The 24,480-nt window shown below is 46.9% G+C and overlaps 2 protein-coding genes across 3 annotated transcripts in view; both read left to right on the forward strand.

Moving 5' to 3' along the window:
• The first annotated feature begins 1,491 nt into the window (after positions 1 to 1,491).
• Positions 1,492 to 12,021, forward strand: sesn2 (sestrin 2). Its single transcript, XM_064347180.1, has 11 exons — positions 1,492 to 2,348; positions 4,063 to 4,128; positions 4,721 to 4,909; positions 5,105 to 5,287; positions 5,629 to 5,847; positions 6,329 to 6,470; positions 7,169 to 7,284; positions 7,944 to 8,104; positions 8,551 to 8,695; positions 10,641 to 11,178; positions 11,217 to 12,021. The coding sequence occupies exons 1-10, from the start codon at positions 2,022 to 2,024 to the stop codon at positions 10,725 to 10,727; spliced, it is 1,635 nt and encodes a 544-aa protein (XP_064203250.1). The 5' UTR covers positions 1,492 to 2,021; the 3' UTR covers positions 10,728 to 11,178; positions 11,217 to 12,021.
• Positions 12,022 to 13,094: 1,073 nt separating this feature from the next.
• Positions 13,095 to 24,480, forward strand: part of yrk (Yes-related kinase) — a 31,048-nt gene continuing 19,662 nt past the window's right edge. The window contains exon 1 of one of the 2 annotated variants that reach the window (XM_064347182.1): positions 13,095 to 13,348. The gene's annotated coding sequence lies outside the window, so the exon portion shown is untranslated. The remainder of the gene's footprint in view (positions 13,349 to 24,480) is intronic. The other variant, XM_064347183.1, reaches the window with a different exon arrangement.

The raw sequence follows: 24,480 nt of genomic DNA on the forward strand, positions 1-24,480 counted from the left end.
TCTGAAAAAAAAAAATTAAACGTGGCTTGCTTGTGTCCTGTAATTGTGTTTTTTTTCTGAGGTGATGTGGCATAAAGATACCAAAACAAGAAAAGAAAAGATAAAAGAGGAGATAGCCAGGCAAAAAGGGTGTGAGATATGCTTTCCTGATTATGTAAGGAATTTACTGGGGTCCTGGGGCCCCTCTGTTTGCTGGTTTTCCTTCCAACCAGACACAATCCCATCATTTTAACAAGCTGAATATTATTCTTAATTAGGTGCTTTTCCTTTTTAGAAGGATTATTTACCCTCATAAGCCATGTTTTCTCTGAAATAGCTTTGCATTCCACAAAGAATAAAATGCCTGTGTTGATATTATGCTACATTGTGCTTATTCTGCTACATTGCACACAATCACATAAAAAGGGGTCACTTTTTGAGCAAATGAAAGACAGAGGTAAATAAATACTCTTCTAATTAGGTTGTTGAATACATGTTTAATTTATTTCATCATTTTCCCTTAAACTTATTAACACAATGCAGGTTTGACTCATTATCAATGGCGTTGTCTTTGAATTCTTCATTGTCTTCCTGGTGGGTATTTTTAGTGTACAGGTGTCCACACTTTCACCAATTAGGAGCCTTTAGATTCAGTCTTTAATTTTATGTTTTACATTTTTAATGCGATTGTTTGCAATATAACACAATATGTACATTGGAATTGAATTAGTCTAGGCATGCATGCTGTAGCTATGTCTGACATAATGTGGTTTAAGAGGGTAAATAATCCATGTAAATGCAAAAGTGCCTAATTAGGAAAAAAATAACAGCTTGTTAAAATTCTGGGATTGCACTGGTTTGAATGAAAAGCAGCAAACACAGGGGGGCCCCAGGACCGAGTTTGGGATTCCCTGGTCTGGGCAATCTGAAAGGATTTTACTCAGTGATACAAGTAATGACATGCATAGTAGCAGCCAGTCGTCGCAACAGATTTGGCACCTTAACGTCGATGTGAATATAATGTGAAATTATAACACAAAACCTGAAAAACTGAACTGTAATCTGAACAGATGTTATGGTCTTGCCCCTCACAAAATTATTCGTCTATCAGCATATTCTTCCAGAGGATATTTCATGATTATTCTATTCAATTTCTTGTATTAGTTCTACTGAACGTATTTATTCATTTTTAATAACTTGCCAATTCCACCACGCACCAACATGGAACATGCCTCAACATGTAACCAGTCTCCTATGTGCATCATCACTCAGGAAGCTCTAAATTAGCCTGTAGGCGATCGGTCGAGTATATCCAAAAACTCAAGTTATTTGCCTACTACTGAGTAAACTATACAAGTTACAACTTCCAGGCTATTTATATAGTCAATAGTAAGCAAGTACGCTGTTTCGGACACGACCTATGTCTCACTGAAATCGAATTTGAATATTTGACGTATTTATGTATTTATCTACCTGTCATAATGATTTGCATTTTCAACTTCATGCGCAAGCGTAATTCTCTTTTCCGGTATGACCGGAACTCGCTTTAAATGTATGCAATGCTAGTGAAAATGAGAGAAGACCGAATTGGATTTAGCTTGCAGTCTGACAAATCTGTCACTTATCACCTCCCTTCTTCGATATTCGTTTGCATTTGCAAATCGAACATACTGGTGGATTCATCATGCTAGCGGAACTTTGTCTTTAATGTAGCTTCGACTGACGCCAACTGAAGCCAGATAGCTTATACGAAGAAACTGAACAGGAGACAATATGCCCCATTGGGTGAAAGCATTCGAATCGTCTCGACATAAATTTATACGACTCGAAAAGTACCTCTTAGATTTTTTGCTAATACTATAGCTGCTTGTTGGATTAAACCCTACGGACTGATAACGTTTTCTAATTCAGCTTGGAAAAGTGAGGAAGACACCGCTCGCGAACTTTGGAAGGTTTAGCTAAAGCCTGGGTCCGAGCACTTAGGCAGCTAGCTCGGCAGGGTAGTACTAGCAATTTATACGGATCGCACTAGCTGGCTAGATATGTTGGATATGACACCGGTACTATCAGCCTCGGGGTGGGACCGAAGCCGGGAACATGATAATGAAGACCAGGATTGTGAGTGCCCCCAATCGAAATCCGAAACTGTGAATAAATCTAGAAAATTCTATCGCCTGTGCAGTAGAGACGAGAAGGAGCGAGCTGCGGCTTTGGAGGCACTTACGAAGAGCGTCCTGTCGAGTTTGGGCCAGCATGGCGATTCGGCTAGAATCGACGAAGACACCCTTTTACAACTGCTCCAGGTGGCCAAGACTTGCCCTTTTCCGGACATAAGGGAAAGAGCAGCAGAACTCCTAAAAACCGCACAGGTAATGTACGATACCTTGTTAAACAGCTAAACAAACTAACTAGTTAATATCAGACGCAACGTCCAGTGGGAGACTGTCCTACAAGCTGAAACACGAGATAATTGCGTCAAATTAAAACTCTTCATTTGTCCTCAGACTTACGTGGACTTTAGTATTTTAGTAAAAATAGTATTTGATTTTACTACACCAGACCATTGCATGGTAATTCACCCCTGAATTTAGCTAACCGCGGTTGGCTAACTTGGTATAGGCTACGTTATTACGTTAAATGGAGGGCCATCTCAGCTGCGAGTCGATAGGTCAGAAATCGAACTTCGTATCGAAAGGTGCAATCTCTAAAAATATGTTATCGACTTTACCCTCCAAGTAACTAGGCCCCACGAACAAGAGTGCTGCAAGTAGAACAAGTCTATAATGGATTTACTCAACGTTTTGTCTACTGTTATCTAATGTTCGCTGACACAGCATTAGCAAAGCCTTTCGGAAAGACAGAGCTGAATTGTATTATCAGTTGCTAAATTCGTAGTCACGCCTCGTCAAATTGCTTGATATGTTACTAGTGTTAGTTTACGAGAACTCCATTTGTTTTACTTAAACGGCATCTGAATTGCTCTTTCTTTCGTCTTTCATTTCAAATGTTTCTTAAATCTGTCTGACCTGAGCTAGCCCAAGGCATTTGGTGGCGGTAAACAAGAACGTTTGGATGTAAATAAGTTACTGTACAATTAAAACGTTTTCCAAAAAAGTAGAATTATGTGGCCCTGATCGACTGCATAGTGTTTATGCCAGGTCGGTTGTGTTGCTAGAATGTAGCTCGCAGAAATGCGTTTCAAAGTAGGTTTAATGTGTATTTAGCTAACAAAACGTTGCTTGCTATCTTTGACTGTAAGAATGAAAAAATGAATGGAGACATGGACTAACGGAACATAAGACATAAAATTTGGTTAGTCGCATACCAGGAGCAGATTGCAATACATGTTGCTTACAGGTTACATCAGACAAAAAATACTTACGAGGTGATGCAAGACTCACCGTCTGTGAGAGCACTGGGCTCGAGGTCGCGCCACGCCTACTCGCTGAACAGTACTGAGCTGCAGTTCTTGTGGAATAACATCGTTTCCATCTCCATTTCACTTACTAGTAGCTATCGGATTGGCAACATGTTGTTCTGTGGGTCTGATGAGATTTTAATTAATAGAATGAAGGTAAATTTTTTCATACGCATGCGTGTTTGTTTAGCCATTGTTTTAACTAAATTGGGGAAATCGTGTCGTACAGGAACCAGTGCTGGTGTATTTGCTAATTTAGCCTCAGTAATTTGAAGCATTGACTGTAGACCCCCAGAACCCACGTTGATTGCCTTACTGTATGGTCTTATCTAGTGAAACTTATGGATTAGTGTATGTAATGAGGTGAAATAATAGTGGTCTGTTAACAGCTTGGTTGAAATTGTGTCTAGGGATACAAGACAAACACATTTATAATTATCTGCTTTTATTTAGCATACCAACTTCAGCCTTTATGTTCTATAATAACGCCTGGAGTATTTTTCTGCAGCGCTATCAATGTAGATATTTGTGAGCCAAATGTAATGAACTAATGTTTAACTTTAAGATGAACTAAATGCATGTATTCCTTTCTGTCTCCTTATTCTCTCCCTCTGCCCTTGTCTCCTTGCGCTGCTCTCCTTTGCGCCTCCCTGTCTTGTGTTCAGGACCATGGAGTTGATATTCCCCAGCCTCTGGCCTCTGGACCTAGTGCCTTCATCCCAACAGAGGAGGTGTGTGCCAGTTCCTGTCCTGCCTGTCATTGTGCCCAACACCGTGACTATCCCACCTGTCATTGTGCCCAACATCGTGCCTGTCCCTCCGGTCACTGTGCCCAACACCCTGACTCTCTCACCTTTTATTGTGCCCTACACTGTGACTGTACACCTGTCACTGTGCCCAAAACTGCGACTGTACACCTATCATTGTGCCCAACACTGACTGTCCCACCTGTCACTGTGCCCAACACTGACTGTCCTGCCTGTCATTGTGCCCAACACTGACTGTCCCACCTGTCATTGTGCCCAACACTGCGACTGTATTCAGTATGAGCACCATTAGGAAAAGGAGGCTGAGACTCATAACCTTGTGACTGGTGGAGTTGCTGTACGTACCTGTGTGTTAGCAGCCCTTGTCTTGGCATGGGCCAGCCTTTGCCTGTAGCATAACAGTTGGGTTCTTTCATATCAGTGATGGATGGTGATGGATCCACCTGTACGGAGGATTATGGGACCTTGCTTTCCCAGCGCTAGACAGCAGTATGCGTGCCTCAGTTTTTTGTGTGCCTGTCTGGTAATGATGGGAACATGTATGCCTCTCTCTCAGATTCTGGAGCAGGGCGGGGACCAGCCAGTGCTTATGGAGGCCTTTCTGTCCATGGGGCGCGTGGACCATGTGACCATGGTGATGGCGCTTCACCCTGCCTACCTGAGCTGTTTCCTGCGCACCCAGCAGGCCCTGCTGCAGTTCGACGGGCCCTTGCCCTGCCACTGGAGGCACTACATCGTCATCATGGTGAGGCCACTGTCTCCGTGGCAACGCATCTGTCCCACCTACTTTGCACCACTGCTAGTCTCCTCCACCAGTGCCCAAACTACATCCTTCCTGTCCCACCACATTCTGGATAATCCCCACACCCTTCGCTCGCGCTCTCTGATTTTTCATGGTGTTAGTAAAAGTCCCGCCCCTTCTGTTTTGGCGTCTCCGCAGGCGGCCGCCCGTCACCACTGCTCGTACCTGGTGCAGCTGCACCGCTGCTGGTTCCTGCAGGCGGGCGGGGACGAGAGCTGGCTGCAGGGTCTGCACTGCGCCCCGCCCAAACTGCGCCGGCTCGGCCCCATCAATAAGCTGCTGGCTCACCGGCCATGGCTGCTCAGTCCTGAGCACATACAGGTAAGAGCGGAGCGATCCGCCTCCTTTTCTTACTCCTCCTCTTTCTCCCTCCTCTTCTGTGCTCCCTTTCGCACTCCTAACTTCTCTACTTTCATTCTTCCTCCTCCACCTTTGGCTCTGTCCTTCCTCTGTGTGCCTTTTTAACGAGTGTGAAGTGCTACTGGTGGGTACATCAGGCCAAATAAACTAAATTCGGAGAAATGTATGCCGAGGGAAGGTGGGGGTTTAGTCATTAGTTTGGTCCTGGTGTCACTGGGCATGAGTGACTCTAACTGGAACACATATTACAAAAATGAGTTCCTGTTCCACTTCCAGTAAGGCTGTCTGCCCCTCTTCTGCAGGAGTTGGTATCTCCCGGGAGTGAGGACCGCTGGTCCCTGGCTGAACTGATCCAGGCCGTGGTCCTGCTGGCCCACTCCCATTCCCTCTCCTCGTTTGTGTGGGGGTGCGGGGTCAATCCCGAGCCCGACCACATGGCGGGACACGCCTTCCAGCCGCCGTCGCCCTCCGCCCGCCCCTCCCACAGCCCCATGCCGGAAGACGCCGCCAGCCGGACGGGGGTGAGTCCCGCGCCGTGCTCACGCCCCGGAGTAATACACAAAACTTGTTCTGGGATTAGTAGTGTTTTCTCCATGATGCTTCTTATGACTTTCATCAGAGATTTCACTCTGGCCCCCTGCAGTCTAGCCTCAATTATCAGGTTCATAACCTTACGGTAGTCTAGAGGTACTGGGGTTGAGACTTAATTACTCATTGAGTCTCACTGCTTCTGACTTTGTTTCTTGTTTTTAGCAAGAAAAGCACAAAAATGCACGTTTTGGGAAAATTTTTTACATTTCAATGACATGTTTAAACAATGAACTGTTAACACCCTGTGTGTTTGCTATGGTGAAACGCGGTCCTTGGCTTCTGTGTGTTTGCTATGGTGAAACGCGGTCCTTGGCTTCTGTGTGTTTGCTATGGTGAAACGCGGTCCTTGGCTTCTGTGTGTTTGCTATGGTGAAACGCGGTCCTCGTCTTCAGCAGTCTGTATACTTACAGGGTTCAGATGCGGTCACTGAGGTGGAGGTCCTGATGAAGAGAATGCAGCTTCTGCAGCAGCAGGAGGAAGAGTTCAGCCAGGAGGAAATGGTGACCCGCTTTGAGAAGGAGAGGCGCGAGTGTCTGCTGGTCACGCCGTGTGGTAGGAAACTCTTTCCCTCCTGCAGCAGCCGAACACCACGGACATCTGCACACGCCAGCGTGACAACCACACACAACGGACATCTGCACACACACACACACGCGTGCACACACACACACGGATATACACGTACACACGCGCGCGCACACACACACACGCACATGCGTACATTTGCATGGGCACAGGATATTCCATGCTTGTTATTAAATACCCAAATACTTGAAGTATTTGAATGCATTGTCAACATTTTCCAATATCTTCTGAATGTGTTTTCTAAGGCATTCCTGAAAATGTTGACGTTCTTTAAATGTGCGTCTGTCCTTGGTGTCACGCACACACTCTCACACACAATAATGTCCTTGACAATGGACGCATACAAACTGCGTTAGGCAGACGGGTGAACACCCACACAAACACACCCTTCTTTGAGGCTGTCAGCTGTCGTACATCTAACGCGAGAACACACACGCCCTTTATGACACAGGCATATGATGCGTTAAGGCACGTGCATGCGCTTTCTCCACATTGCAACAACCACTCTTATGTGCACCATGAACACACACACACACACACTCACACACACGTGGCATCCCGTGGCATCGCAGATACAGTCGGTGTTTGAGTGTTTTGTATGTGAGTCTCCAGAGGGTCTCCTGGGGTTTTGTGGTTTTCTCAGTCCCGACTGTCTCTCCCCTCAGATGAACGCCCACGCACCCTCCCGGACAGCGTGTCCCGTTTCGTGGAGGACGCTGGTTATGGCTATCAGGACTTCGCCCCCCGCGGGGAACAGGCCCCCGCCACCATGCGCACCCAGGTAGCCTGCCGACCGGCTTCTCCCAGAAGCGGCCAATAAGCGCCCGAACGTTTACACCACATTTCCTGTTCACTGGAGCTTTGAACCTTCGCAGTATCATTCATTCTTATAAGTGTTATGTTTATCTTTAAAAGGCTGTTGTAAATTTAGGCACAGTGTAAATAAAATGGTGGGAAGGCATAAGGATTTGTTTGCTGTGATGGATATGAAGTAGTGCATGAAATGGCTGCTCTTATGACGGCTGCTCTCAGGAGCGCGCTCAGTGACGGCTGCTCTCAGGAGCGCGCTCAGTGACGGCTGCTCTCAGGAGCACTCTCAGTGACTGCTGCTCTCAGGAGCGCGCTCAGTGACGGCTGCTCTCAGGAGCGCGCTCAGTGACGGCTGCTCTCAGGAGCGCGCTCAGTGACGGCTGCTCTCAGGAGCGCGCTCAGTGACGGCTGCTCTCAGGAGCGCGCTCAGTGACGGCTGCTCTCAGGAGCGCGCTCAGTGACGGCTGCTCTCGAGCGCGCTCAGGACGCTGCTCAGGACCGCAGTGCTGCTGCCTCTGGAGCGCGCTCAGTGACGGCTGCTCAGACCGCTCAGGACTGCTGCTCCGGAGGAGCCACGCTTCTCACTGATCGACCGCTGCTCCCCGCTCAGGACTACTCGGGAGGACCCAGGCTCTCCTGATGACCGCCTACCGAAATGGCCAGCTGCTGGATGAGAAGTTCCAGGTGGTGCTGGGCCTGACCTACCACACCATGGCCATGCACCGCGACGTGGACACCTTCATGCTCCGCAAGGCCGTGTGGAACTACATCCACTGCGTCTACGGCATCCGGTGGGCCCCTCGTCCCCCGCGCCCCTGTCCATTCTCCGGCTCCCGTCCTCCTCCTCTCCCTCCTCCTCTGTCTGTTCATTTCTCTCAATCTCTCTTATCCTGTCTGTCTGTGTCTAATGGTGTTTCGAACGTGTCTGTCTGCGCACAGGTTTTGCGTCGGTGTCTTGAAGCTAGTTTATTCATTTGTGCCAAGTGTTGGCACCTGTGTTCAGTGGATATGTGCAGCTGTGTTCAGTAGCTCTGCATGTGTGCTTCAGTTTCACTGAAATTGGGTCAGTTCCACAAATAAATGTGATACATTCAGTTAATTTTAGTTAAGTTTGCGAAATGCCCATAATGTTCTGTGGGGAATTTACCCTTCCATTGGGTTTTGTCATTGGTGTCCTGAGTGTGGACTGCGTTGAATTGGGATGTGCGTGAACCTGTGCTGGCTCTGCGTTGCGCAGGTACGACGACTACGACTACGGCGACGTGAACCAGCTGCTGGAGCGCAGCCTGAAGGTGTACATTAAGACGGTGGCCTGCTACCCGGAGAAGACCACGCGCAGGATGTACAGCGGCTTCTGGAGGCAGTTCCGCCACTCTGAGAAGGTTAGGCCACACCCACTGCTCCCAGCCAATCGGGACTGTCCGCCTCCCCAAATGAGCTGCCGCTGGTAGTCTTCCGCACAAGCAGCTCACGTGGAGGCAGAGCTCAGTCACAGGTTATCGTCGCTGCTAAAGGTTGGGCGTGGGGGTCTTAAATAAGGTTCAATCACGTGGAAGTAGGCTTTTTGTATGTGATCTGTTCCATAGTATGGCTATATGTAGTACAGGCCAAAGTATTAGGCCACCTATGGTTAAAAAAAAATAAAAAAAAACCTTTTCTACTTTAGGTAAAGAATTCAGTTAACGTGAGTATTTAGTGAATAACAAGCCAAAGTGTTCTTTTTTCAGTTTCTATCTACAATAAAGCAAAAGGATGACTTTTACATAAAAACATTCTTAGACACAACTTTCTTCAAGATGGCCTCCTTTGGCTTTAATTACAATGAACAAATTATTGGAAGAAGACCAGGAAAAAGAAGGATAATTTTAATAAAGAAGAATTCTAATATCTTGTGGCTTCTTGTAAAACTGCATGAAACAGTGTAAAACTGCACCACACCTACAGGAAGAAACTCAATGTGACTAGAGAAACCAGTTTACGACAGTGAAATGGCAACTACGATCTGCTGGTCTCAAAGGATGTGTATCTGCCTTTTCCCCAAACTTTCTTGGTCCTATGTTAGTGGTGCTTGGCCCACTGGAGTATTTTCTTCTTGTTAACAGAAAGTAGCAAGGGCTTTACTGCAGATACACTTCCTTTTAGACCAGTGTAGTCGTCAGGGAAACTGGTTTCTCTCTAATCATATTGAGATTTTCCTGTAATCGTGGTGTAGTTTTACGATATTTTGTGGTGTCTACCATAAGAAACTATTTGTCTGCTGCCTATTGATCTTCCTGGTCTTCTCCTGTTATTATTACTGCCCATAAGCTGGACCCTTCTGAGTGTGTACTGAACACTGCACCTGGAAATCTTAAGCTTTGCAATTTCTCACTGGGAATAACCTTCTTGTTACAATGTTTACTTGGCCCCGCACATCTAAGCCTAACTCCTTCTTTGCCACATTTCCTGCAACTTTGATGCCTATTTTACTTGCACTGCAGGCAAAATGTATTAGGCTGCCAGTGAGATTGCACTTATGGATTTACCTCGCCACCTCCCTCCCACCCCTCCTCCTCCCACTTTGCAAAATGACTGGATGGATTTCCAGTAATCTGTTTACTTGTAATTCAACCATTATCAAAAATGTTGATAATGGTTTGTTATTTAATAAATGTTCATACATTAACTGAATTCTCTACATAAACTTAAAAATAAAAATGGTGGCATAATACCACTTCCTGTACTGTATGTAGTTCCAAAACAGTTCGAAGGACTGTTACGCATTGAATAGTCAAATTGCAGTAAAATGAATCTGCTTGTTTTTGTCTGACACCGTGGGAATGGTGGTGTTTTTGGGGGCTTTGTGTTAGAGGGGTTGTTGCTTTGACATGGTGGCTGATGTAAGGATTTTCACTAGTTGAGTGCGCTTAGCATGTGTGTGGATTGGGTCATTTAGTTTTTCAGGACATCTTAAATGTAGTGTTTCAGGCAGTGTGTCCCTTCAGATTGAATGCACTCGAATCCAGATCTGTATAAATTCCATGGTAATTACTGAATTCCGCTATCCTTCCACTGCCTTTGTATCGAAACGATAGGGCCCTACGCTAGCGCGTGATTGGATAGTTTGATAATCACCTGTGCTAACTGTAGAATAAAGAACGCTGCTAGACATGTCTTGCGTTCAGGAAAGTCCCCGGCCTTATCGCTGCAGATCAGCATTCAGAAGCACACAGAAGACGTTCCGTTGCCAGGGCACCGGAGCCCATGGCAACCGCAGCGCGGGCCGGCAGCTCCGCCGGCGCTCTGATTGGTCGGGCGCCCCGCTGACCCCCCACCTCTCCCCCACAGGTGCACGTGAACCTGCTGCTCCTGGAGGCCCGGCTGCAGGCGGCGCTGCAGTACGCGCTGCGGGCCATCGGCCGCTACATGACGTGATGGCGGGACGCCCGCCTCGGCCGCGACCCTCGCGCCCGACGCGCCGTTCAAGCCGTGGCCCCCGCGAGCCGCGGGCGGAGGGACCCAGAGCCGGCTGACCTCGCCCTGGGGCCTGAGGGCCTGACCGCCCCCAGTGTGCAGTGCCTCTGAGACCAGCACTCACTGCCGCTTTGTGCTGGTCCTCATTTTTCTCATTCTTCTCTTGAAGGGGACTTTGATATAGGTGTTAGAGAAAAGCTTTTTTTCGTTCACACACTGGACACACGCTCATAGTCTGACATCACACACACACACACACACACCGATACACAGAATGTTCTCAGTTTCTAACACCGCATGTGCGTACAACTTGCACACACTTAAACACTAAGCAGATGCTTATAAATGCAGACACTCAAACTCACAAGCAAATCCTGTCGCTTCGTACGTGCACAGACTTTCTGGTGTCGTGGTGTGTCGCCGTGTGCGTGTGTGCGGTGTGCAGTGCAGATGCGGCGTGTGCGTGTGCGTGTGCGTGTGTGTGTGTGTGTGTGTGTGTGTGTGTGTGTGTATGTATGCGCGTGCATGTGCATGCCTGCAGGTGTGCTTCCTGGTTTAATAGCACAATCTACTAGCGAGTGTCTAGTTGCTGAATAGAAGTAGATTTGTTTCTGTGTTACTGGTTCTGTTAGTCTCTCACCTGTAGCGTTTCCTCTGCCTTGTGGATTTCCTCCTCTTCACGCCTCTATCTGTCCTGCTGTGTAGAGGCCTGAGCAGCTTTGAAGGGTGCTTCAGTTATTTCAGATTTGAAATTAAGTGTTATGTGAGAGCATTATGGCTTGACCACCCTTCCTTTCCACTTACTCAGTTTTGCTGTTCCTTTTGGTCTCAAGTTTTGTTACATATACATTTTTAACCGCGTTTGCACACACATTTTCCTCTCCTGTTGCAGTATTTATTTGAGTGAATCTCATACTAACTTCAGCCCCTGGCTGTCATGTGAACGGAACACAGAATGTTTAATCTCATCACTGAATGCTAAAGCCTATCACACAACATTAGCTTTTCCACTGGAGAAAGTACTTGTCTAGTGCATTTCCCCTAGTCTTCATATTATTTGAAGAGACTTTCATTTATGTGAACTCTTATCACTATATCCAAATGCTGGAGGTGTTTTTCTAAATGAAATTGGGGAATCTTTCTGTAGGTACAATTTTGTATTTCATTTGTTGAAATTTGTAACGTTTCTGTTTCTCTTAATTTTATTTTTATGTACACTAAATGGAAATATTTTATTATTAAAAAACTGATCAGACTCGATTGAACAACTGTCATTTTTCATCAGATCTGAGTACTATAGGTTGTGTACATTCAGATCTGTAATGCGGTGTTGTGTGGTTGTGAATGCGCCTTTTGATGGTGCTGGGTTGGTACTGAGTGTGAGCGTCGAGCCTGTGGAACGCAAGAGGGCCATTTTGTACGGGTTTAAGACTGCATTTTTTGCAGTTCTTCGTGCTCACCAGGAGGGGGAGACAAACGTTCACAGTGGCAATTCGCTAATACGTCCTGCCCATCTAAGACGAACATTGTGCCGTTTATAAAACACAAATAGCCGTGCGGCGATTTAAGTTTTGCGATTTACGACCCCAGTGTCCAAGTTAAAGTATATCGTATAATGTAGGGAATAAGGCGACGTAAAAGATTTTGCGTCTTTTCTCGTCTGTCCAGGACCATATGCGGTTCATCATAGGTCGTTTGTATGACCAGGACAGTCGAACCCCTTCCTGTTTCTCTCAGGCTTTTTTCATCCCCTTCTCTAAAACGGTTGCTCACTGTACAGTTGTTAGAACGGCCTATCAGCACACTGTCTGTCACAACTGAGCGCACCGTCAGCTCACATGATTGAGTTTACAAACTTGCCCGTTGCGTTTGTCATGTCCAGTTCATGTATTTTTACAGTGACTGGGACATCTATACGTACATAAATGTATTTGTCCTGGCTGGGTTACATCCATAAACCGCGCAGTGCCAAGTCAACAGTGTTTGTAAACATTATTTTGCTGTTCAATTCGGCTGTTCTTCTTGTCTGTCATTTCTAATTTTGAGGTTTGATTAGCCCCGACTGCACGCAACGGTTTATATATTTCTCTATATGTTTAAAATGTATCACTTGAACTTGACAGTAGTCTACGTTAGCTGTCTTTGTATGCAATGCAGAGAATGAATAGAAGGCGCAGACTGCGTACACTAGTGCAATATTCAGCATTAAAATGTCTGAAAATATACTAGTTCGCAACCATTTCACAGTGCACAGGGGCTTGTTGAGGGGGTGGGAGGTGTGGTTTGGTTGAGGTTGGGGGGGGGGGGTGTACTGAGCGAGGGAGGCAGTGTCAAACGGAGCGCCGCAACTCTCCGCCTTCCACAACCAGTGTGAGCATAGTTTAACCGTTTAGGACAGAGATCACATCCGCATCCACTGAATTAACGTCGAGTCCACCGTTGTCTCCGCACGTCCTAGACAGAGATTGGACCGTCCAACGCATCGGCTTTGTCTGGTGCCTGGTGGTCTCGTATGTCCTGGTCTGCCTTTCCCAAACGTAGTCCTTTGACCAAGACAGCCGACCAAGAAAATCCCCTGCAAGGTATGCCATTTCTCTTTTAATCCGCTTTCTAAAAGGAATAGCCTACAATGTGGGATGTCTTTACGGGCATATATTTTCCAGAAGTCACGTGACGTAGATTAATATAGGTGCTCTTTTTCAAAGACAGTTTGTGTTCAGTGAGTGTTGCCGAGTTTCTTGGACTATTTTTGAAAGAATGTGTTATCGTTGTAAGTGGTCACAACACTGATACGCATTCTTTGGAACCGTCTGACTTTTTATCCCGTTTTATCCCTTTCCGCTGTTGACTGATCTTTGGGATATACCTCAGGTTTTTCCTGGTCAGAGGTCTCCCTACCCGATAGCCCCACTTCCATGCGAATGCTTGCGCAATGGTAAATTACGCCATGGAAATCATTTTGCGTTTACGAACACGACCGCTTTTGTTAAAAGTAATAAATATTTTGTAGTTTAGAATGTATTTTAGTGAAACAGCAACCGCTACAAGACGCGTGAATTGCGATGTGCGGTTGGCACCCTACCTCGGGTTGAGGCATCTAGGCGATACAATGGCAACCAGAAAACTGCTCTGTTAAATTTATAACGCTCTAGAAAGGTCTACTAAAACAGCCCATGCAACTGAGACAGAATCCTAAAACTATTTAGACGGATGTATCCTGCGTTCGTGTTTGAGTACCTTGTCTTAACTGAAACAAAACTAAATATTCAACAGGTGTCCGTTACAGAAAACTAATGATGTGGAACTGTATCCAAATTAAGTGCGGATCACTTCTTGATAGACCCCGCCAACTGTCTTTGTTAGAGATTTCTGTAATTTATTAAAATTTAAGACCTACAGCCTTGGAATCTCGTGCGTCACTTGGGATAAGACTTACGCGTAGATTTTCATCGAAGCCAAGACAATCAAGTCACCCCCTTGTATGCAAGCAGGAGAGGTTATGGTCAGGAAATTTTTGGCTCTGAAGATGTCAGCACTGGTCATCCGACTATGGTAGATTACATTTTGTAATGGAATTTTCGATTCAAAGTTCCGAGTATGGGCGGTCAATCGAATCATTTGTTAAAGGAACTTTTTGATACAAACGACCTGTTTTTTTATGAATAAGCCCTTGTGTCGCGAGCTCATTGATATTGAGCTGCTTGGAAGAGCACACGTATTGAAATGAGTCTGGAGGCGTAAGAATTCGTTTAGTTAAAATTCAGTACGTCAGCCATGGCGGCTTCACGTCCAGCTCAACAGGAGGTCAATTTGTGGGGAATTTTGTGAATGTCAGGATGTGGAGACAGCAGTTGACAAGTAGAGCAGAAATGGGCATAAACCAAAGTGAAGGCGTTGGGCCTGGGGTTTCACAGTGTGGCAGTTCACAGGAAAGCTGTACACTTATTCCACTGTGCAGAGTAATGTCTGCATCTTCAGAAGCACAGCCACCCACTGCTCATTTTCAACCTTCAGTTCAGCTGTTGAGTTGTGCAGCCATTGCACTGGAGAACTGCATGTCTAGTGCAGCTGGTACAGGTGAACAGTAGGAACCTGAGAGCAGGAGGAGGAGACACTGTTTGGTGGTGATGCAGGGAAACCCCTGCCAACAGTAACCCTCTGCATGGGTGATGTTTCGGTGATTCTGAGTTTCCTCACCCTGGCTGCCGTCAGCACTGGCCCCGTTTGGATTCGATTCAAGCCTGGGCTACATCACAGGACTGAGAACCATTGCTTTAGCTGGATATACTGCATTTGTGAATGCATGTGTGTGGTTGTCTGTCTCTGAGGTGTTTGTATGTCTCCCGGTTGTTTCTATTGGAGGCTTGTGAGCATATGTGTATTCTCTCTATTTCAGCACAGTGAGAGAGTGCAGCCAGTGTATTATGGGATTCAGGGAGCGAAACAGAGAGAGCTGCGATCATTGAGCTGAAGAATCAAAGAAATAAGAATTGGAAAGATGGGAAAACTGAGAGAGAAAGAGTGAGAGTGAAAAAGGGGGAAATGATAGTGAAAGAGAAATAAAGAAAAAGAGAGGTTGGAGTGCAGACAGTGAAGATGGGAATTTTTGAGAAATGATGAGGCGATTCGGGCCACTGGCTGCATCACTTCCTGATTTTATACCAGGTCACTTCCTCCCTTCATACCCCCAGCTGCAACGGAAGGAAGATGGGGGAAGTGGTGTTGCGGGCTAGCGGCTATAGCTATAGACACCGTTTGACCTTGTTCTGTGACAGAAAGTGAGGGATATAGGTGGGGTGGTGGTGAGAGGCGTAGTAATCCTCATAGAAAGGTAGTTCATTCCTGGGGCAGGCTGGCCTACCCATACGGCCAGTTCCAAGCATTGCTATATTCCAGCTGGAGCAGGACATTGATAGGCATAGCTGTACCCACTATGGGGTTTATAAAGCCTTGCTGTCCAGAACAGTGGACGTTGCTCGCTCCTGTCATGGGCGGGGAAGGGAATGTATAAAATGCTTAGCACCTCAGACCCAGTGTTCACTTGCATTAGCACTGCCTGACTGCCGGCTGACTGAATAAATGCTTTGCAGTACTCATGGTCTGGTACATTGGTAAGTAGCGAACATCAGCATATCTTGTCCACCCTTTCTGGGAAGGAAAAGTTTATTCACACTGCCGAAAACTTCCCTTTCTACTTCTAAATAAGTAAAAATAGAGTTGCCCTTTCCTCTCTTAGTAAAGACAGTAATTTATAGTTGCATTGTCTTCCTGTTTTCTGCCTAGAAATATCTTTAAGTTTTTCAGTGAATACGACGGCCCACGTCTGACAATATGGCTACAGCAAAGCCTCGTCTTGCCATAACTCTTGGTTTGAAGGTTTTCTGTCTGCTTCTATCACTTACTCTTTCTCTCCCGGTCTTGGTTTCTCTGTCTGCATGTGCCCCTTTAGCCTCTGTAGAGGAAAGATGACATCATGTGGAAACAGGAAGTCGCTCTTCCTGAGACACCTGACTTCCTGTATTCCCAGGACAGTTTTCCATTGTTCTCTCTCTCTCTCTCTCTCTCTCTTCGTTTGCCTCGTCCTGGTTTGCATATGCGCACTTGAGAGTGTGTAAGGACAGTACAGTGACAACTCACTTCCCTGTGTCCTATCACTCTTGCTGCACTCACCAAGTATTTCCTGTAGGGGGTTCCTGCCACAGAGGGATAAGGAGAGGGGGGAGGGAGGAACAGGGAGAGCAAGCTGCTGACTTTCAGCAGCTCCTGAAATAAAGCAATAAAGAACATCACAATCCCCACTGTTCAAAGAGTGACACAAAGACAGTGTCAGATAGACAAAACAAGGCAGAGAAAGGGAGGGGGGGGAGAATAAAAGAGGGAGTAAGAAAAGGGCGGATGGAATGTTAAAATCTCAGAAAACTTTATGCGGAGAGACAAGGAAACAGACATCTATATGGAAACAGGCCTCCACGTAGCCGCATAGGAGATATAGGCAGGGGTGAGGGCCCGTGAGAAGGACGGGTAGGGATTGTTGCCATAGCAGAGTCCCTCGGGTCCTTGTTTATCTTCAGCAGATTGTGGAGGAAAGGGTGTGTCTGTCCCTCTGTCTGTCCAGCTGTGAACATTCCTGTGTGCTTGTTTCCTGTGTGGCACCGACATCGTGCTGGTAGGGGTCCCTCCCTATAAGTGTGAGTGTGTGTGTTTGTGTGTGGTGTGTGTGTGTATGTGTATGCGTGTATGTACAGTATGTGTGTGTGTATGCATGTGTGTGTGTATGGGTATGTACGTATGTATGTGTGTGTGTGTGTGTGTGGGTATTTTTCTGTGTGCTTGTGTACATGTGTTAGTATAGACTGTACGCGCATATGTGAGTCTCAGAATGTCTCGCTCTGCTGTAGCTGTTGTCAACCTTACCTCTCCAGATGGCATGCCCTAGGTCAGACTGCTCTAGCTCTCTAGGGAACTCTCTAGAATGTATTTCCTTGCAGAACACTATTGCCTAGCCAAAAGCTGCCCCCATGAACCTGACAAAACTGGTCGACTGGTTTGACTCTCTAAGAATATATAATTAAGACAGTGTGCCATGAGGAGATATGCCAGGTACAATGTTTCAGAGAGTTCAAATCCACTACGTATTTTTGACTGCTTAGGCTGCTGGGGGGGGGGCTCTAAAAAAACTTACAGCATGTCCATGCATTTTTGCAAAATAGTGTACTACATGTTCCTCTTCCTCAGTTCCCTGATTGGGTGAACTGGTTAACTGTGATATGCCACACTGGCCCAGTAAATTAAAAAAAGGAATTCTTGTCATGTTGTGGTCTCTGCTTTTCTGTGTCCCACTTTCTCGGCTGACCATCTGTCTCCCACTATGTGCATTGCGTGTCTCACTGCGTTACTGTTACAGTGTGTTAGTGTGTCTCAGTATGTGCATTGTGTGTCAGTGTTACTGTTACAGCGTAAATATTAAATGGACTGCATTTATATAGCGCTTTTATCCAAAGCGCTTTACAATTGATGCCTCTCATTCGCCAGAGCAGTTAGGGGTTAGGGGTTAGGTGTCTTGCTCAAGGACACTTCGACATGCCCAGGGCGGGGTTTGAACCGGCAACCCTCCGACTGCCAGACAATCGGTCTTACCTCCTGAGCTATGTTGCCAGTGTGTTAGTGTGTCTCAGTATGTGTTTAGTGTGTGTCACTGTGTTACTGTTACAGTGTTAGTGTGTTTCAGTATGTGCTTAGCGTGTGTCACTGTGTTACTGTTATAGTGTGTTAGTGTGTCTCAGTATGTGTTTAGTGTGTGTCATTGTGTTACTGTTATAGTGTTAGTGTGTCTCAGTATGTGTTTAGTGTGTGTTACTGTTACAGTGTTAGTGTGTCTTAGTATGTGCTTAGCGTGTGTCACTGTGTTAGTGTTACAGTGTCTTAGTGTGTGTCAGTATGTGCTTAGCGTGTGTCACTGTTAGTGTTACAGTGTGTTAGTGTCTCCCACTATGTGCATTGCGTGTCTCACTGTGTTACTGTTACAATGTGTTAGTGTGTCTCAGTATGTGCTTAGTGGTGTCACTGTGTTAGTGTTACAGTGTGTTAGTGTGTCTCAGTATGTGTTTAGTGTGTGTCACTGTGTTACTGTTACAGTGTGTTAGTGTGTCTCAGAATGTGTTTAGTGTGTGTTACTGTTACAGTGTGTTAGTGTGTCTCAGTATGTGTTTAGTGTGTGTTACTGTTACAGTGTGTTTGTGTGTCTCAGTATGTGTTTAGTGTGTGTTACTGTTACAGTGTGTTTGTGTGTCTCAGTATGTGTTTAGTGTGTGTTACGCCGGGCACCCACCGCACGCGTCGCGTAAGCGTCGCGTAAGCAGCACGGCGAAGCAGCGCGGCGCGTAGCGTGTCTCCACTGGTTCCGTTTGTGTCGCGCAAAGGCTTGCTTAAAGCTCTATATTCCTAGTAGCTCTCGCAGTCTGCAGTGGGATTACATCGTGTATTTCACGTTTGTTCACGACTGTTGATTATGGGTTAAGTGAATACTTTGGTGAGAGACCTTTTTCAGTTTGTTAATTTGGTAATATTTCGTTAACTCGTAAATACGTGAGAAAGTAAACGCTTTCAAGAATTACCATAAACTTAAATCGCAACGTAGCCTGCATAACAATCAATCTAAAACTGTATTAATTTATTTGCTTGGTTAACAAGCGTGCCAATTTCATGAAGAATATGTAATGATCATAATAATAATAAATAATCCGTAATCAACCATTGGGAATTCCCGTGTTGTCTTGTCATTCACGTCAAAACATTTATAGGATCAGATTTAGTAAAATCAGCCAATCATGAAAAAGACAGTAACAGTTTAATCTTGAAGGAATATTAACACCACAACGCCATGAACACCGGGAGCTTTGAAGTACAAATGCAATAAAGGCTTGCTTACAACTTCATTTATAAAATAGGTGCATTTTCATCGGCAAGACCACTAAATAATCTGATTTTTTTAAAGCTCTGTGGATTATCTGATTTTTATTAACAAGCCCTTTTTGGAAGCACGGCGAACGAAGACATCGGAGAAGTCAAATAGGCTGAGCAATGGTTGGTTAAAAACTACCTTCCAACACTCGAGCTAACAAACGGCTGCTCGGTGCATTCACTTCTACGTCATTCAATAGGCTCCGTCTTTCTGTGGTGTATTTTCAAATTTACCCACCCCCTCCGCAAAATAAGACAGCGAAACTAAGTTTGCCTTTTCCCCAGGTTCCAGTTATTTATTTATTTATTTTTACAAAACTGAAAGGCTTGTATTTTTTTAGCTGCTTATAAAATATCTGGGAGGTAACTAGGGACACACCCCCAGTAATATAAGGATGAAATATAAATCAGAGCATGTATACCTAGCATTTTAGAGCATATTTCTGTGTATAAACAGGCCATCGTGACGCGCGACAAGCCGAAAAAATAGAACAGAAGCGAAAAACTACGCTTCAGTTCGCTTGTGTCGCGCGAGCTTCGCAGCCGGTACGCGACGCGTTCGCATCTGGTGGAGACGACGTCGCCCGCTGCCGTTGTAATAACAGTACTTCAACTACGCTTCAGTTACGCGCGTAATATGCGCGTAGTGCGCTCGCGGTCGATACGTGTGCGGTGGGTGCCCGGCTTTACTGTTACAGTGTGTTAGTGTGTCTTAGTATGTGTTTAGTGTGTGTCAGTGACAGCTGCTGAGATGAAAATTGACCTTAGCTCAATTTAGTTTGTGCCTATGTCGTCCAGTGCATATGCCCTGTTTGTACAGAAGATTGTGTGTGTTTTCTCGTCTTCACACTTTCTCAACCTATGATGATAATCTTAGTGAAATAAGTTGAAGTAACCTCTATATAAAACGGTGTGCAGAGAGAAGCCGAATAGTTGTTACAGTACATGTGGGTGTGGACAACATTTTACTCAATGGTGTGATTTCCAAGAAGAAAGAAAAATTACACCACCGTACAGAAAATTGCGTAAGTACAAAGTGTATGATCAAAAAAAAGAAAAAGAAAACCGGAAGAGAAATAAAAAGTCTGTATGTGAATTTAGCAAAAGTGTAGGGATGATGCTAAACGTATGGTAAAATGTGTTCCTTTTCACCCGATAGCTTATCACTGAATGTGTGAATAGGCTTCAGCATTTTGAAGGTTTTGCAAGTGTCTCTTAACCTTCGTGTTGTCCTAAGGGTCAAAAATGACCCTTTTCTGAGTTTAACAGCAGTAAAAAGCCCATGAAAGGTACAAAGATTGTCTTATGAGTCTTTTTTTAACTCTGCAGTTATGAAAACAGAAGTCATAATCAAAGTTACGTGCCACACATCAATTACAGCAGAATCGTCAATTATGATGTGTTTTGTAGCCAAAAGCTAGTAACGAGTGGTGTAGAGTGAAGAAATACAATCTTTCTGGACAGTAGGAAAGTAGGAAAACAGTTATTCACAGGGGTTAAATTGGGATTTGGGAACTGGGTGGACCTTGAGATCCGGTGGGAGGTGGGTGAAAAAAGGTACAAACCAATGAATGTCTCAGCTCAAAATAGTTGTACCTTTAATGTATTGTGCACATAATTGTAATTAAGGAAAACAATGTTTTAAAAACAATGTATACTATTGATGCAAGCTTTTACATAAAATATCTCAAGAGTGTCATTAATGCTGAGAATTTTTTTTTACCCACGAAAATAATCGGTCATCCTCCTCTTTTGTCCTCCCTTTCTTCCTCCTTTATCCATCTTTCTGGTGAGGCACAAATCTTTCCTTTAAACTAATCATTGAACTCAAACAGTTTTAATTAATTTTCAGTGATTAACAAGCATGCAAACATCTGACTAATCAATTGGAAAGGGACACACAGCTTCTTCGCATTGTGTTAGGGAGATTAAATGATAAACCCGATTTAGAAAAATCAATTTTAATCACTAAGCAGTGACGGAATCTTCTCCTGATTTTACTTGAGTATCAATACAATTAATCCACAAAATGGGCTACTCAATACTATTGTAGGTGAAATAATCAAACTGTGAGACTGCTTACCAAGTAAAGACAACCGTAACGCAGCCGCGTGCTTTATTTATATCCCTCATTTAACCCCCAAAGAACATAGAAGTCACAGCCTCATGACGTATCCGTGTCAACATTACGAGGTTAATTATGTCAGAGGTAGCTGCCACATCCGTCCCCCCAGAATTCACCAGAACTGGCAACGCCAGACTAAGGGGAGCCCGAACCGCCCGACCGAAACGAGTCCGCAAGGCCGGAGCGGGGGCTGGAGTGGACACAGGGGGACCACCAGAAGGTAGGGGGCGCTGCGGTGGCGCAACAGACGGAGGGCGACCCCGCTGTGGGGGCCGAGCCAACCTGACGAGCTGGTCCAGATCCAGATGGGCTGGTTTGAGGCGGTCCAGGGAAATATAGTCCGGCTTGCCACCGACGTCCACTAGGAAAGCCTTGTCCCCGGCCTCCAAGACGCGAAACGGACCATCATAAGAAGGGTACAGCGGTCCCCGATGCGCGCCGTGGCGGATGAAAACGTACTCCGCCGCCTTCAGGTCGGAAGGGACATGGGACTGGGGGAGGCCGTGCTGTGACGTAGGCACTGGTGCAAACGCCCCGGTGCTGTCCAGGAGGGCGGTTCGCTGTCGTGTTGTGGACCAAGGGCTCGTGGTGTTAGGGACGAAATCCCCCGGCACCCGCAGTGGCTGACCATAAACTAGCTCGGCAGACGAGCACTGTAGGTCCTCCTCAGGGGCAGTCCTGAGCCCCAGCATGACCCACGGAAGCCTGTCGACTCAACTGCCATCCTGGAGGCTGGCCCGGAGCACGGCCTTCATTGAGCGATGAAACCGCTCGCACAAGCCATTAGCCTGGGGGTGACAAGCGGTGGTACGGTGGAGCTTCACTCCCAGGCCCTGGGCGACCACATTCCAAAGCTCTGACGTGAACTGGGGACCTCTGTTCGAGGAGACATCAGACGGTACGCCGAACCGGGCGACCCAAGTGGCGATGAATGCCCGAGCCGGCAGACGTTGTCGATGCCAACGGGACGGCCTCCGGCCACCGAGTAGTTCTGTCGACCATTGTGAAGAGGTGAGTGAACCCGTGGGAGCGCGGCAGGGGCCCCACCAGGTCCACATGCACGAGAAAGGCGCCAACGGGGCCTTTACATGGCGATGCACCTTAGAGCGTTGGTATACGATGCAGGTGTTGGCCCAGTTGCGGACGTCCTTCTTTAGCCCGCGCCAAACGAACCTAGCCGACATCATCTTCTGAGACGACTTTTTGCCCGGGTGGGAAAGACTATGAATGGCATCAAAAACCTGTCGTCTCCACCCGTCGGGCACGACCGGCCGTGGTTGCCCCGTGGAAACATCACAAAGTAGTGTGTTGCCGGCGTCGTCGAACGCGATGTCCTGTAGCTGAAGCCCTGTGATGGCACTCCTACAGGCCAGTACACCTGGGTCCAAGGCCTGATCGACTGCCATACTGGTGTAGTCGATTCCAAGGTGGACGGCGCTGACGACGGCCCGGGAAAGACAGTTGGCTACACGGTTGTCTTTCCCAACAACATGTCGGATGTCTGTAGTGAACTCAGATATGAAAGCAAGCTGGCGCTGCTGACGGGCGGACCACAGTTCCAACACCTTGGCCATGGCAAACGACAGCGGTTTGTGGTCAACAAACGCTGTGAACGGCCGGGCTTCCAGCAGGAAATGGAAGTGACGTATGGCCAGATACAGGCCCAGAAGTTCACGATTGAAAGCGCTATACTTCCTCTTATTGGGGCGCAGTTGGCGGCCCTCAGATACAGGGTGCGCCAGCATGACCGCGTTGGCCAGAGTTTTTTTCGTGGCCGAGAAAGTGCTGTCCATCTCTCCAGACCAATCGATGGCCTTCTTGGGGGACACGCCCTTGAGGGCCTCGAAAAGGGGCTGCATGAGCTGGGCTGCATGGGGAATAAAACGATGGTAAGTTCACCATGCCCAGGAACTCCTGCAGGGCCTTTACGGTGAGGGGGCGGGGAAAACCGTTCACAGCCTCCACCTTCGACGGCAGTGGCACCGCGCCGTCCTTAGTGATGCGGTGTCCGAGGAAGTCAATGGCATCCAGTCCGAACTGGCACTTGGCTGAATTGCTAATAAGGTCGTGCTGGCTGAGCCGCTCAAAGTGGATTCAAAGGTGTGATACGTGTTCTGTCATGGAGGCACTGGCGATGAGGATATCGTCCAGATAGACAAAAAGGAATGGTAGATCCCGCAGCACTGTATCCATCAGGCGCTGGAAAGTCTGCGCTGTGTTTTTCAGGCCGAACGGCATCCGCAGGAATTCCCAAAGGCCAAATGGCGTGATCACTGCCGTCTTCTGGACGTCCTGCGGCTGTACCGGAACCTGGTGGTATCCGCGAACGAGGTCCACCTTGGAAAAGACGACTTTCCCGGCCAGGCAGGCGGAAAAATCCTGGATGTGAGGAATCGGGTATCGGTCGGGGATCGTGATGTTATTGAGACGCCTATAGTCTCCACAGGGGCGCCAGCCGCCACCGGGCTTCGGCACGATGTGGAGAGGCGAGGACCAGAGGCTGTTCGACCAGCGAATGATGCCAAGGCGCTCCATGGTGCGGAACTCCCGGGTCGGGGCGTCAAGCGTGGGCATGGACAGGCGGGCCAGTAGTCGAGATGTGGTCTTCCACCCCGTGCTTAGTGGAGGCAGAAGAAAAGGTGGGCTCCGTTAAGCTTGGGAACTCAGCGAGGAGACGGGAAAACACGTCAGCAGATGAGAGTGCACTAGACAGCTTTGATGTGCCAGAACCACTAAGTGAGCAAGGGAGCGAGGGAGCGAGGGAGCAAGCTGAAAGTCTCAGCGTTGACGAGCCGTTGGTTCTTAACATCCACCAACAAGCTATTAGCGCAGAGAAAATCCGCACCGAGGAGGGGAGTGGACACCTTAGCTGTGACAAAATCCCAAACGAATCGTTGTCCTCCGAAACACAGCGCCACGCTCCGTTTTCCAAAATTGCGGATGGAACTGTCGTTGGCGGCTTGGAGGGCGGGGCCATGTCCATCACTCTGTATGTCCAAGGTTGTCGCGAGCAGAACGCTCACTTGAGCACCAGTGTCACAGAGAAAACGCCGCCCAGAGTCAGAGTCAGTAATAAATAACAAGCTCCCCGTATGGCCGACGCTCATGGCAGCTAGTGAGACCCTGGCG

This window comes from Anguilla rostrata, chromosome 8 (genome assembly GCF_018555375.3).
Source record: "Anguilla rostrata isolate EN2019 chromosome 8, ASM1855537v3, whole genome shotgun sequence".
Lineage (NCBI taxonomy): Eukaryota > Metazoa > Chordata > Actinopteri > Anguilliformes > Anguillidae > Anguilla > Anguilla rostrata.